The following is a 15,666-nucleotide window of genomic DNA, read 5'->3' on the forward strand; positions in this document are numbered from 1 at the left end:
TCTGCACAAAATAAAAAAAGATAGGGGATAGAGGGTCGCCTTGGCGAATGCCTCTATTTGGCTTGAAAAAGCCAAAAGGTTGTCTTTCCACAACGACAGAATAAGAAACCGTAGTTACTAGTTCGCGAATCCAGTTAATTCAAGTATCATCAAATCCCAGCTTGTTTAGCATAAACCATAGAAACTACCACTCAACCTTATCATAGGCTTTACTCATATCAAGTTTGACGGCCATTTCTGCTGCCACACCCTGTCGCTTAGTTTTCAGATAGTGCATGTATTCATGGGCAATGAGAATATTATCGGATATAAGTCGACCTTTAATAAAAGCACTCTGGTTAATATTTATTAGTTTAGGCATCATTCCTTGAAGTCTATGCACCATGACTTTAGAGATAATTTTATAGATAACTGAAGAAAGACTTATCGGTCGCACCTGATTCATAGTATTGGCATTTGGAATCTTTGGGAAGCTTTAATTATTAAAAATACTTTTAATACTAAAATTACTAAAATTATTAAGAAGGATCAAATTTTTTTATAATATTTAAGAAGAAGAATTAAACCTTTTTATAAAGAGATAAATATATTTTTATTTTTTTATTTATTTTTTATAATCTTTATGTTTATAAATTTTATTTCTCTTAAAATTTTAAGAATTTTTATTATTTATTTATTTATTTACTTTTTTTATTTTTATGATTTTTATCCAACAAAAAAAATAAAAATCATAATAATAAATAAATAAATAATAAAAATTACTAAAATTTAAAAAATAAAATTTGTTAATATAAAAATTATAAAAAATAAATAAAAGATAATTAAAGATATATTTGTCTCTTTATAAAAAGATTTAGTCATTGTTAATAATTTTAATACTAAAGATTCTTTTTAATAATTAAATCTCCTTAACGGTTTTTTAGAATAATTTTTCTTAAATTAATTAACTAATTAATACCAAATGAATATTTATATATATCAATATAGTGTTGAGAATCAAACAGTATATATTAAATATTATAAAAACATAAACAAAAAATAGTTAGTCTCCTTATAAAAAGATTTAGTTCTTCTTCTTAAATATTATAAAAAAATTTAGTCCTTTTTAATAATTTTGGTATTAAAGATCTTTTTTAATAATTAAATCTTCTTATCGATCTTTTAGAATAATTTTTTCAAATATAAATATAAAATATGTTTGAAAAATGATTGAAAGTCTTAATTTATTTTTAAATTTTTGAATTAAATAGTTTTTATTATTTAAATATTAAAAAGTAATTAAGAAGATAACATAAGAATTTAAATCATTACTCAAATAGTCACAAAAAAAAAAAGATCATTACTCAAGTATTGTTTTTCTGGGAAAGGAAAAGTATGTGGCTATTTTTTTTTACATGAGGATCACATGTGAGCAACGGTGAATTATGAAAGTTTAGGGGGATATATACTGATGTGACGACATTGCTTTTTTGAACTAAAGGGGAAGAAATTACCGTTCGATTTCTTTGCAAAGAGAGAGAAAAACACAAATCGAACAGTTTGATTTGTGTGAAGTAGAATTTGTTGTGGACTGAAATTGGACCCACCGATTTCTTGACTTGAAAATTTTTTTAATTCGAGTGAACACTAATCAAACGGTCTGATTTGTGTTCTGTAAAAAAATTGAAATGACCCAAGCGATCGGACCATCCAATTTATTTATTTATGTATACATAAATCAAATTTTCAAGAACTCTCTACTTCTTCATCGTGAGTTTCAAATCTTAGATCATATTCTTTCTTTTCTCTCGTTTTTCTCTTCCATTCTTTCAGAAAAAAATAATAGTGAGATTGAGAGGGTTTAACATACGTATATTATCATGGATGATAGAGTTATCTTAAAAATATATTGTTATGGACGGATTTTATTATAAATATATGAGGGGGTTCAATTTGTATATGAAAATTCATTAGATGTTGTTATTCCATTTACATTGTTATTTGAGGAATTAAAATGTGTGATTTGTGAGAAGATAGATTCTCAAATATCTAGGAGAGTATCGTATATTTTGTACAGGTATCCTTTATTTGTATTTGGTGGGTTCGTTCAATTTCAAACTAAATACGTGACGGATGAAGCGAGCATGCATGAATGTTTTCAATGTATATTGAAAATCGCCACCAAATGTCGTGCATCGAGTTGTATATTGAGTTCGAGCAATCTGAAGCGGACCGAAATATTGAATTGAAAGATTATAATAGTGATAGCGAGGAGGAATTTGAAAGTAACTATGAGATCATTGGTTCAGGTGAAGACGAAGATGAAGCTAGCGGCACTATAAACGCAGATGTGGTGGAGGTTGCAAATGCACTAGCAAACCAACATTCGTTTCAGGAGCCTTCTTTCATGTAATCGTTGGATTTGAAAGCTATGTATGCACTGAAATTTCCTCAATATATGAATGCATGTATGTAAAGAAAGATAGTTGTGTAATAGTTTATAGTAGATCAATAAGGTCAAATGAATAATATATGTGATCTGTGGATTATAATTTATTATCATAGTATTTGATTATTGTATTAATTAATAGCTCTTTATTATGGATTATATTTACTAGTTTTTTATGTAAATAAAATAGCTAAAATATATACTATAATTATATTTGTTAAAGTGTATTTATCAATTGTTTATATAATAAATAATTTATTACTGTATATATAATAAATGATTTATTACTTATAATGTATAGAAAAATTTTAATTGTTAAGATATATATTTAATAATTATTTATGAAAATATATATCTTGCGGTGTGATTGTAGCAGAGCTTCTTCTTGTGGTGGATAGTGAATTCACGGTGGAATGAAATTCAGTTCGAGTGAGACAGTAATCAAGACGTACAATGAATATCATCAGTCAAGACTATGCGATCTTTCAAACCCCTAAACTACATCAATTTTATAAAGCTTATTCTACGGTTCGTCTTCCTTAGTGCAACCTCAAACTGGTGCAAGCACTCGGCCTCCAAGGCTTCAAAACTACTCATGGTCGGTCTTGTAACCGGAAGACTATTTGTCGGTAGACCAAGAATTATCGCCGCATCCTCCAACGTCACAGTACACTCACCAACCGGAAAATGAAACGTGTGAGTCTCAAACCGTCATCTCTCAATTAGAGTATTAATCATTGCTGACTGACATTGGATGGCTCCAATATGAAAAACATGATAAAAATCGGTCTCCCATAAATACCCCTCAACAATTTAGTTGTACAAATCCGACGGCATTAAGTGGTCACATATCAATATCCGTGATCCCTACAATATTACATTTCCGTTATAATTACCAGTATAATATAATTATATTAACAATAACATAATTATGTTCACATGTCCTTTATAACTATCAATATAATTATATTTCAAACATACATATTAAATCTGTTATACAAAAATCCTACATTTATATTTATTAGCTTATAACAAAAATTAATTAACCTTAACTAAATAACCAAAATAATTTCAATCATGATAAATTATTTATAAAACTTATATATATTTGTTCTTCTTTACATAACCTCTATAATAATAATAATAATAATAATATGTACATATTTTATAAATTAATTTCATTCCAAAACATATTAATCAATAATCATAAATTTCATTTCAAAACAAAATATATTTTTAATAAAAAATATTGACAAACTTTATAAACTAACTAATTCTATTTTAATTTCTATTTCTAACATCTAATAGTAACAATATTATATATACATATCTAATCTCTATTTAGTGCTACTATAATATTACTACTAAAATCTAATATTATCACTATTATTTTTATTAAATTAAAATATTAAATAATAAAAATTTATATAATTTAAATGTTTAAGATAATTAACGATGTAAATCTCTAGCTGATTTACTTTTTTAATTTTTTATTTTCTTGACATTGCATTTAAATTTTTTTTCTACTACTTTATGATCCAACAATAGTTTTTTTCAGTACGTAAATCGGTCCGATTACACTTTTTTCGTCAAATTGTCCAATTTGTTTGGCACAGCCATCACAATCCGATCAAATACTACATACCTCCATAACGATGTTATATACCAACACTCCATATCAAAATTAAAAAATTCGAAATATGTCACGTGTAAAGTAAATGCATTATTGAATCCATTATCATTATTAAGAAAACTGTACCTGGACCAAGCATATCAAAATCAAGATAAGTACATATTTATTATATGTATTTTTTATTTTTTAATATTAAAAGTAATTAATAATATAAAAAATTCAAAAAAATATATAAAAAAATGATTACTTTCATAAAAATATTTTTATATAAAAATAAAATTACAAATCATTAAATAAATTAATATATTTAATTAAAATAATTTTGATAGTTTATAATACTATTTTAGATACGAAAATATTTAATAATACAAAATTAATAAAATAAATTCTAACCTTTTTTTTTCCTTACATTATCCTTTTAGATAAGGATATACCGATATAGTGATGCTTCCGATTTTCTTCTAGACAAACACGCAATAGTCGAAGGTGACTTCTCCCGTACTCTTTTAATTTGAGGTGTTGTTTTCGTGACTTTATATCTCCAGTGGACCCCATCCCCATTTTTATTTGGCCATTTTTATTTTTTTTAATAATTTAGTCAAATATATATAGACACCATAATACGCCTTTTTCTTTATATAAACTAGCTTTGCTCAGCTTCTGTTACCCAAAAGAAAAAAGGAGATAGAAATGGATGGCATAAAGCATAGGAAGGTGGCAGTTAATGGCATCAACATGCATATTGCAGAGAAAGGAGAAGGCCCCGTGGTGCTCTTCCTCCACGGCTTCCCAGAGCTCTGGTACTCCTGGCGCCACCAGATTCTCGCTCTCAGCGACAGAGGGTACCACTGTGTGGCCCCTGATCTCCGCGGCTATGGGGAAAGCGATGCTCCTGCTTCCATCGAAAGCTACACGAGCTTCCACATAGTGGATGACCTTGTTGCACTTATTCACTCTCTTCAAGTTGAGAAAGTGTTCTTAGTGGGTCATGATTGGGGTGCAATCATCGGTTGGTACCTCTGCATGCTTCATCCTGAAATGGTTAAAGCCTACGTATGCCTCAGCGTCCCCTTCCTTCGAAGAAATCCCATAGTTCCCCCCGTGGACGCCATGCGTGCTCTCTACGGAGATAACTACTATATCTGCAGATTTCAGGTCCATCGGGTCCTTAGCTTAATTAATTCCGATTCTAACTACATTCTTGTATCTACATTATTATTGCTATGAAGCTGATTGATTGTTGTTTAATTAATTTGTTTTCAAATAGAAACCGGGTGAGATGGAAGCGGAAATGGCCGCAGCTGGGACTAAGTACGTGCTTCAAAACATCCTTACAACTCGCAAGCCTGATCCTCCGATCTTGCCCCCGGGCAAGTTTGTATTCAATCCTGATATGAAAGACACCCTGCCTTCTTGGCTAACGGAGGAGGATCTTGATTATTTTGTCTCCAATTTCGAGAGGACGGGATTCACCGGAGCATTGAATTACTATAGGAACTTTAACCGGTTAGTTTGTTAATTAATTAATTAAGTTCTGAGTTAGTTGAGCAGTGCATTCAAAATATTGATGAGAAAAAGTACAGTTAAACAACTCCTAACAACTCATTTTAAATAAGTTAATAATTATTAATTTTATATTTTTTAAAACATAAAATTTAAATATTCACTAATTTGTTTGTAGGAATTGGGAGCTTGAAGCAGCATATAGTGGAGTGAAAATCAAGGTGCCAGTGAGATTCATCACAGGCGAATTGGACATGGTGTACAACTCACTAGGGTTAAAGGAGTATATCCACGACGGTCGCTTTAAGGAGGATGTACCAAATTTGGAGCATATAATTATTCAAACCGGAGTTGCTCACTTCAACACTATGGAGACACCAGAGGATGTCACTAATCACATTTACACATTCATTACCAAGTTCGATTTCCGCTCCATCTAGACTCTGGAGTCTGGTCTACATATATTTGTGAAACAATCACTCTTGCGTCTCCTTTCTACCATGTATTCATTAATACGTATGTTATTCAAATAAGCGCGTTGGCAAACGCAGAGGAAAAAGCCCTGCTGAGAAACTCTTGAGCAAGCAATTCTTAGTATTTTTTTTATTATTTAGTTAATATAAATATTAAATTATTTTTAGTAAATAAATTTTATTAATTTATGTGCATAAATTTTTAAAAATATTAGTGTATATTATAGTGATTTATATGTGTAAAATTTTAATAAATATAAATGTAAATTATATACTTATTATATCCAAAATGTCGATAAATATAAGTATAAATTATTATTTATCTAAGTGGTAGTAAAAAATAATAATATTTATTGATTATATTGTTGAGTTAAATATATAATTAATTTAAATGATGATGACAAATATTATTTTATTGGATTAAACACTCAATTATTTTTTTGATCAGCCTTTGCTAAATGGTGTAGGCTAAAGAAACAAAAATAGCAGCAGCCCAAAGAGGTCTCGGTAGGTTCTCTAACTCTTAAAGGCCAAAAAAATAATGCAAAAAAAAATCAGATGGGCTGAATGAAAAATAAATTCAACCCAAGTCCAAGAAGATTCCACCAAGTTGAAGCCTTCTAAACTACAAAGCCAACATTTACAAGCTTGCTTAGGTCAAAATCAGAAAAAAAAAAAAGAGAATTCCGCCCTTCTTATTTATTTACCAGAGAAGAAAGAAATAAAAAGCTATCACAAAAATAAATGTCTAATCACACTAATCAAAGTAAGTTAAGGTAAGTCAGAGGATAAAGGTGATTTATTTTCATATGCATGCAATTTATTTTTTTCATTCTTTCTTCAAATTTTTGCAACGCTAATTTGGAATAAATGAAAAAAGTGATTTCTGATGATCACTGCTGTGTATCAAAGGCTCAAATTATTTTTTGAGGACAAAACACTAACTCAAAGGTTTAGATTTGAATTTACCATTGAAACATTTTCTCTTTGCGGATCTGAGGTCTTCGGTCAAGAAAAAGAACCTGCTTTAAAACCCCTAATTTGGAGGGTTAAATAAAGAAAGTGAAATGACAAATAAAAGAGGCTCAAGGTTCAACAAATTGACTTAAGAGAAATCCAAACCAGAACTTGAGAAGAGGTACAAAAAGAACAATTTTTGTTTTCTGAGGACAAGGAGAGAAAACCAAAATTTAAGTTTGTTTAAGAGCTTCCCTATGAATAGTTCAACGTTTTGGACAGTGTTTCTAAGTTAAAAAAATATTCTGTCAAGATAAAGAGCTTCATCAGAGATAGCTAAATTCAGTTCAACTTATAGTAACAGAGGCTGTTAATGCATTAATCTCCTTCATGTTTTATTGTTTTATATTTCAGTTTTAATGCAGAGTGACACACTTGAGAGAAAAGCCAAGAGTGAAATCTGATTTTCTTTGGTTGTAATTTTTTATCTTGTGTCAAGTATATGTGAGGTACTCCTTGCTAAATTGAGTAAATACTTAATGTAAAGAGTCTAGGTATTAGCATAACCAAGTCAAATTTAGGAAGAAACTTGAGAGTCTAGAGGATTGTGTGAATCCTAAGAAATTGGTGTATGTAATACTTTGATTCTAGTAAAAATTTCACCACTGTTGTGGTGAAAACTAGATGTAGGTTGCATTGTACAAGACAACTGAACCAGGATACTTGCTATATCAACTTTCTTCTCTCTCTTTATGTTATGTTTTTCGATATTTATGAGACAAAATAAAATTGTCTCATAAAATTTTTGCTGCATAGTTCAGAAAGTTTGATATTAAAGGCTTAATCCATTAAAGCAAAAGAAGGCCATAAATTCAACCTCTCTTTTCTAAGCCTTCTGTAATCTTTACATATAGCGTTAATTTTTTCAATTGAGTCTGATATAGCAATTTTGTTGGATAACCAATTAAAGTATCATCCAACTTTGTCAATTTTAATATGCTAAAACCAAAAACCTAATGAAACAAAAAATTCCAAAAACAATTATTTTTACTCTTACCGTTTTAAAAAATCAATGCATGCAGAAACATCTCCCCTTTCCCCAGCCGTGCCATTCTCCATCCTCCCCAACAAATTATGTTACTGCCACGCTGCAGTCTAAAATCCACTGATGGTATTTGTTGCATCAATGAGTGCTACCGACCACGTTGAAGATGACGAGGACAATCTCATGAATGGAGTTCCAGGCACCGTCGCTATAATGAGTTACCAACGCTGACTTGGACCAACCGTTTGCCAGCTTCATTCCACACCCCGTTAATGCTATGTCGTTTGTTGAGCAAGAAATGTCTGTCGCTGCCGATTTCACTAGGTAACACCGTTTTTGTTGTCGTCGATTTCACAAGGTGATGCATGTGGTTGATTCTTGCTCCATTTTTTGCTCTTTTATTTTTTGCGCGGAACATAAAATTAACATATCCTCATCTTCAGATGTTTCTTTTTCGAATTACTGGATGTTTTCATTTCGAATTATTGGACTTTTTTTTGAATTAGTAAAAAATTCTATATTAAAATAGTAGATGTTTCTTTTCTAAATTAGGGGATTTTTTTTAATTCATGGATGTTTCTTTTAGTTGCACTCTAAGTTTTGAATGTTTTCTTTATTTGTTTTTGGATGTTTATTTTAGTTTTATACTGCTCTTTCCAATGACTTGCAGTAGTAATTATGGCGCCGTGACACGGCAATGCAGCAACGGCAGTTTCACGGGAGCGTGATTGTGTCACTCGCGCAAAAATTCCCTGCAGCAGTGACGTTAAGGAACGCATGCGCAATTTGCGCAATTTGCGCCGCACTGCGGAGGTGGAGATGCGATGGTGACACAGCGTTTGCGCAATGATTGGGTAACACGATGAGAGAGCACCTGTCTACGCAGCAGTTTTTTTTGCATGTGTTTAGAATAGGTTATGTTGCCTAATCTTAATTATTCAAATTGTCATTAATTCTATTTATTTAAAATTTAATTTTAAAAAAAATTAAAATTAATTTTTGAACAAGTTGTTTAAGTTGACTGGTGGATATGTTGACACCTGTACTTTTTCTTATGCACTTTTGTCATCTTTCTTACCTAATAATAGTGTTTTCTTTAAGAGAAGTGTTAGGTAAATAATAATCATCTTGAAATATGAGCAACCATCAATTAAATAAAAATATACTATATCTCTAAATTATTTATTTAAATTTTAATATTAAAATAACCATTCGTATACTTGATAAAATAAACATTCAATATATCTATTATACATACTATTTAGTATTTTCGTTGTCTACTTATATTTTTTCTTTGTTTAATTTTTTAGTATTATTATTGGGGTTCTTAGCTGGAATATAAGGCCGACAGATGCATAGAGCTCTCATCGCGTGAGATGGAGGGAATAGAACACAGAAGCGTGGAAGTGAATGGCATCAACATGCATGTTGCAGAGAAAGGGCAAGGCCCTGTGGTGCTCTTCCTCCACGGCTTCCCAGAGCTCTGGTACTCCTGGCGCCACCAGATTCTCGCTCTCAGCGACAGAGGGTACCGCTGCGTTGCGCCCGATCTTCGCGGCTTTGGCGATACCGATGCTCCTGCTTCCGTGGACAGCTACAATGGCTTCCACGTAGTGGGTGACCTTGTCGCACTTATTCAGTCTCTTCAAGTGGAGCAAGTGTTCCTGGTGGGTCATGATTGGGGTGCACTCATTGGTTGGTACCTCTGCATGTTTCGCCCTCAACTTATCAAAGCTTATGTATGCCTCAGTGTTCCTTTCCTCCGAAGAAACCCCACTGTTCCCACCGTTGACTCCATGCGTGCTCTCTATGGAGATGACTACTATATCTGCAGATTTCAGGCATCCTCTGTCTCACTCGCTCATATACATAACTTACTGTTTGCTCCATTTATTTTTTCGTATTTGATGGATCTGATATGTAGGAAGAAGGCAAAGTGGAAGCTGAGATGGCTCAAGTTGGGGCTGAGTATGTGGTCAAGAACATAATTACAACTCGCAAGACGGGTCCTCCAATATTCCCTAAGGGAGAGTATGGAACCGCTTTCAATCCTGATATGAAACAAGATTTGCCTTCCTGGCTCACTCAACAAGATCTTGCTTATTTTGTCTCCAAATTCAAAAAGACTGGTTTCACCGGAGGATTGAATTACTATAGGAATTTAAACAAGTAAGTTCTCTTGAATCTTAAATTCTTAATGATGAAATATATAGGAAAGTATATTCTCTAGCATTGAAGTGAAGTTTTCAATTGTAAATTGGGTGCAGGAACTGGGAGCTGACGGCACCATGGAGTGGAGCGAAGATCAAGGTGTCAGTGAAATTCATAACAGGTGAGCTAGACATGGTATACACATCATTAGGGATGAAAGATTATATTGAGAGTGGAGGTTTCAAGGAAGATGTGCCAGGCTTGGAGGAAGTCATTATTCAACCAGGAGTGGCCCACTTCAACAACCAGGAGTCACCACTTGATATCACTAATCACATTTACGACTTCATCACCAAGTTTTGATTCCACTAATTTATCATCTTATTATCTGCGACGATTTGGTTCTGTTTTACCATTTGAAGCCATACATATAAAAGTAAGACCACTATGATTAGTGTGTGTTTGGGCATATAAACGTTCAAAGCATTTCATAATATGGCTCATCAAACAATGTTCAAAGCATTTATATTGATGAGTAGTTGAGTAGTGCATTCATAATATTGATGAGAAAAAGTACAGTTAAATAACTCCTAACAACCAACTTTAAATAAGTGTTGGTCTTCTATGGATACCTGAAGACAGAGCTCGGTCCCTGTGAGTCGACGCCGAGTTGTTATTTTCGATGCCGACCTTTGAACTTTTGTGGAAGTACGAGCTTTTTTTCCGAAGAGATGTCTAATTACGCAGAGTATGAGCAAGGAACAAGGGGAGAGTGTACCTGCAAAGGCCCTCCGAATATTAAGTTAGTATTGAAAATCAATGTATCCTTTGAAGATAAAATATCATACTTTTATAGGTGAGATAAAATAGGTCGGTTACGTTTCTATTAATCATCTGAATTGAAGAGTAATTAATAGGTTTTAACAAGTGATAATGTCTGATTGTAACGTATAACGCCGAGTTATAACGTAATGCCAAGTTATTGTATATAATGCCGAATTATGACATCGAATTTGTAACGGCCGTATTAGAAGATAAAATATCATACCTTTATAGGTGAAATAAAATAGGTTGGTTACGTTTCTATTGATCATCTGAATTGAAGAGCAATTAATAGGTTTTAATAAGTGATAATGTCTGATTGTAACGTATAACGCCGAGTTGCCGAGTTATGGTGCATAATGCCGAGTTATTGTATATAATGCCGAATTATGACATCAAATTTGTAACGGCCGTATCAAGTATAATTAATAATTATTGTTACGGATCCGGCCCACGGATCCCGGACCCATGACCGAACCCGAACCCGGCTTACCGGGTCAACCCATTTCATCTATCTAGAAGGCCCCGTATCGGCCCTCTAGAGCCCCTAACCAACTTTTGAATTTAAACGCACCTCTTATCTTAGCCAGATAAGATAAAAGATAACATAACCACCATCATCTATAAATAGAGGACCCAGGTCCCTCCAGGTACTCATTCATTCCACACACCTTATACCTCTTAGATCCATTCTGACTTGAGCGTCGGAGTGTCTTTGCAGGTACCTCCCCTCCTCTCCATCTGGACAATCCAACATCTGACTCGTCCCGCGGGTTCCCGATCCTCCTACTATACCGTATCAGAAGCATTCTGTACATTGGCGCCGTCTGTGGGGACCTGCGACAATCAGACCGGATGGAGGGCATCCTTGAGGATAACCCATCAAGCCAGGACGACTCCCAACCGCGTCGTCCGATCTCAGAACACCATGAAACCACAAACCAAGCAAAAATAGCAAGCACCATCCACCACGCAAACGAACACGTCACGACGGACCCGCAACATCCGGAGAAAGCCAGAGACAAAGCGGCACAAATCATCCAGGAGCTCTGTCTCCGGGTCCAAGAACTTGAAGGCAAGTTAAACGACAGAGAAAAACAAAATAACGAGCACGGAAGCCATGCAACTTCCAGGTCAAGATCCCACCGCGGCAGATCGTCAACCCGGCAACGCAATAGGAGAGAAGATCGCAGCACCTCACGCAACCGCCGACGCAAGAAATCCCCTGAGCGACGATACGACAAGAAGCACCATCACAGCGCTTCTCGGGATCTAAATCGTCAACACGATTCAGACGAAGACCGGAGATACCGAAGCACCAAACGCACGAGAAGCGACCACACCATAATGGGAGCTACACCCTTTACAGAAGGAATCTTAAGAGCAAAACTCCCCAGAGGTTTTGACAAACCCACCGACATGAAGTACGACGGAACTAAAGACCCTCAAGAGCACCTAATAGCCTTCGAAGCCAGAATGAACTTAGAAGGAGCATCCGACGCAGTCCGATGCAGAGCCTTCCCAGTAACCCTTGCCGGACCAGCGATCAAATGGTTCAACGCCCTCCCAAACGGATCCATAACTAGCTTCCACGACATCACAAGAAAATTCATGGCCCAGTTCACAACCCGAATCACCAAGGCTAAACACCCCATCAACCTATTAGGGGTCACACAAAAGCAAGAAGAATCCACAAGAAAATACCTTGACCGCTTCAACGACGAATGCCTGACGGTTGACGGACTCACGGACTCCGTTGCCAGCCTCTGCCTAACTAACGGGCTCATGAATGAAGACTTTCGCAAACACCTCACCACTAAACCAGTATGGACCATGCACGAAATCCAGAACATCGCCAAAGATTACATCAACGACGAGGAAGTCAGCCAGGTCGTCGCTGCCAACAAACGGCAGCACGTCGCCAACCAACACGGCAACCCAACTCCTCGTCATAACGCACCACCCAAAGAGAACCAACGAGACCACATTAAACCGACTCACCGACCACCAAGAATAGGAAAATTCTCCAATTACACTCCCCTAACAGCACCAATTACGGAGGTATACCACCAAATAGCAGATCGAGGCATCATCCCCAGGGCCCGACCACTCAAGGAAAGGACAGGAGGAAACAAAGCCCTCTACTGCAACTATCACCACTGCGACTACCACCGAGGATACGGCCACAAAACACAAGATTGTTTCGACCTTAAAGACGCTCTCGAGCAGGCCATACGAGACGGCAAACTCCCAGAGTTCGTCAAATTCATCAGAGAACCAAGGCGCGCCGACAGGGACAAATCACCAGAAAGAGAAGGACGCAACCCAAGAACTCAAAAACCACCCAGGGAAAACACCGAAGAAGATCCGACCATCATAGTGAACGTCATCACGGGCAAGGACGTGCCAAATAAGTCAAAACTAACAATAAAAAAAGACCTCAAGGTAATGGCCGTCAAAAACCACGACCCAGTCACCATTGCCGACAGCACGGTAACCTTCTTACCCGAGGACTGCCAGCACGATATAACGTGATTCTCGGAAGAAAAACATTCAATGACTTCTCCACAGTCATCTTTACCAAATACCTCCTCATGAAGTTTAGAGCCGACGATGGCTCCGTCGACACCATCCACGGGGACCGAGAAGTCGCAGCCGAATGTGACAACGCCAGCCAAGCCCTAAGAAAGAAATCCCGAGACGCGGCCGGGATATTCCTAGCCGACCTGGATGCTCGACAAGACGGCCAACCCAGGCCAGAGCCAGAAAGAGACATGAAAAAGCTACAAATAGGGCCAACCAAAGAGGAATACACCTTCATTAATAGGAACCTCCCATACGATCTTAAAGAAGAACTCTCCCAACTCCTGAAACAGAACAGAGACTTGTTCGCATTTACACCAGCCAATATGCCGGGAATAAACCTCGACCTTATGTCCCACCATCTAGCCGTGGAACCCCAAAGCTAAACCAATGGCACAAAGGAGAAGAAAAATGTCAGCAGACCGAGCCACCGAAGTCAAAAAACAAGTTAAAGCCCTACTCGAGGCCAACTTCATCCGGGAACTCCCCTACACAACCTGGCTAGCCAACGTCGTACTAGTGAAAAAATCTAACGGGAAATGGCGAATGTGCGTCGACTACACGGACCTCAACAAAGCTTGCCCAAAGGACGCCTTTCCCCTACCAAACATCGACGGATTAGTAGACGCTGCATCCGGCCACCGATACCTCAGCTTCATGGACGCATATTCCGGCTACAACTAGATCCCGATGCACCGACCAGACGAAGAAAAAACAGCATTCATCACCCCGGACGGAACCTACTGCTACACAGTAATGCCCTTCGGTTTAAAAAATGCTGGAGCCACCTATCAAAGACTTGTTAACAAGATATTTCGAGACCTGTCCGGAAACAAATTAGAAGTCTACATAGACGATATGCTCGCCAAGACCGAATCCGGTGAGCAACTAACCGACAACCTCAAGGTAATAATGAACATTCTACGAAAGCACCAAATGCGGCTCAACCCGGCAAAATGCGCCTTCGGAATGGAAGCAGGAAAGTTCCTCGGCTTCATGATTACGCAACGCGGAGTTGAAGCAAACCCAGAGAAATGTCGTGCCGTCCTCGAGATGACAAGTCCCAAAAACCTCAAAGAAATCCAAAAGCTCACCGGCCGACTAACCGCACTATCCCGGTTCCTCGGGGCTTCGGCACAAAAGGCGATCCCTTTTTTCAAACTTATGAAAAAAGGAACCCCCTTCAAATGGGAGACAGAATGCGAAGAAGCTTTCCAACACTTCAAGAAGGTCCTAATGGAACCTCCAATCCTCGCAAAACCTCAAACAGGGGAAACACTATATCTGTACCTCTCCATAACGGAAGAAACAATCGCAGCAGCACTCGTCCAGGAAAACGAGAAAAAGGAACAGAAACCCATATACTTCATAAGCAAGGTGCTACAAGACACGGAAGCCCGCTACTCACGACTAGAAAAACTGGCTTTCGCACTCCTCTCGGCATCCCGACGACTACGACAATACTTCCAGGCCCACCCCATAACGGTTCGAACTGACCAAACGATCAAACAGGTATTACAAAAACCCGACCTAGCAGGAAGAATGCTAGCATGGTCCATCGAGTTATCCCAATTCCAGATCAGGTTCGAACCCCGAAACGCCATCAAAGCGCAAGCCTTGACCGACTTCATCGCCGAAATGACTCCGACCAAGCTGACACCCGAACCATGGAAACTGCACGTCGATGGCTCATCAAACTCCACTCACGGAGGCGCCGGAATTATACTCGAAAACCAAAATGGGATCACAATTGAACAATCAATAAGATACGACTTTCCAGTATCAAATAACCAAGCAGAATACGAGGCCCTTTTGGCAGGCCTAAACCTAGCTCGAGAAGTCGGCGCCAAGGTACTCGAAGTTAACACCGATTCCCAGGTGGTATGCTCCCAAATCAACGGGAGCTACCAAACCCGGGACCCCCTGCTCCAACAATACCTCAAAAAAGTAAGTGAAACAAAAGAAGGATTCGAAAACGTCTCCATACATCACGTCCCCAGGGAGCGAAACGCCAGGGCGGACCTACTTTCCAAGCTTGCTAGCACGAAGTCAGGACACGGCAACAGATCGC

General features: G+C 36.8%; 2 protein-coding genes across 2 annotated transcripts; both read left to right on the plus strand.

The window, feature by feature from the left end:
- Positions 1-4,700: 4,700 nt before the first annotated feature.
- Positions 4,701-6,222, plus strand: LOC107492210 (uncharacterized). The gene is made up of 3 exons (XM_016113204.2): positions 4,701-5,216; positions 5,329-5,567; positions 5,743-6,222. The coding sequence occupies exons 1-3, from the start codon at positions 4,752-4,754 to the stop codon at positions 6,002-6,004; spliced, it is 966 nt and encodes a 321-aa protein (XP_015968690.1). The 5' UTR covers positions 4,701-4,751; the 3' UTR covers positions 6,005-6,222.
- Positions 6,223-9,380: 3,158 nt separating this feature from the next.
- LOC107492214 (uncharacterized) lies at positions 9,381-11,197 on the plus strand. Its single transcript, XM_016113207.3, has 3 exons — positions 9,381-9,880; positions 9,964-10,208; positions 10,307-11,197. Exons 1-3 carry the CDS (start codon positions 9,416-9,418, stop codon positions 10,551-10,553), a joined length of 957 nt encoding a protein of 318 aa, XP_015968693.1. The 5' UTR covers positions 9,381-9,415; the 3' UTR covers positions 10,554-11,197.
- Positions 11,198-15,666: the final 4,469 nt, after the last annotated feature.

Source organism: Arachis duranensis, chromosome 6 (assembly GCF_000817695.3).
Source record: "Arachis duranensis cultivar V14167 chromosome 6, aradu.V14167.gnm2.J7QH, whole genome shotgun sequence".
Taxonomy (NCBI): domain Eukaryota; kingdom Viridiplantae; phylum Streptophyta; class Magnoliopsida; order Fabales; family Fabaceae; genus Arachis; species Arachis duranensis.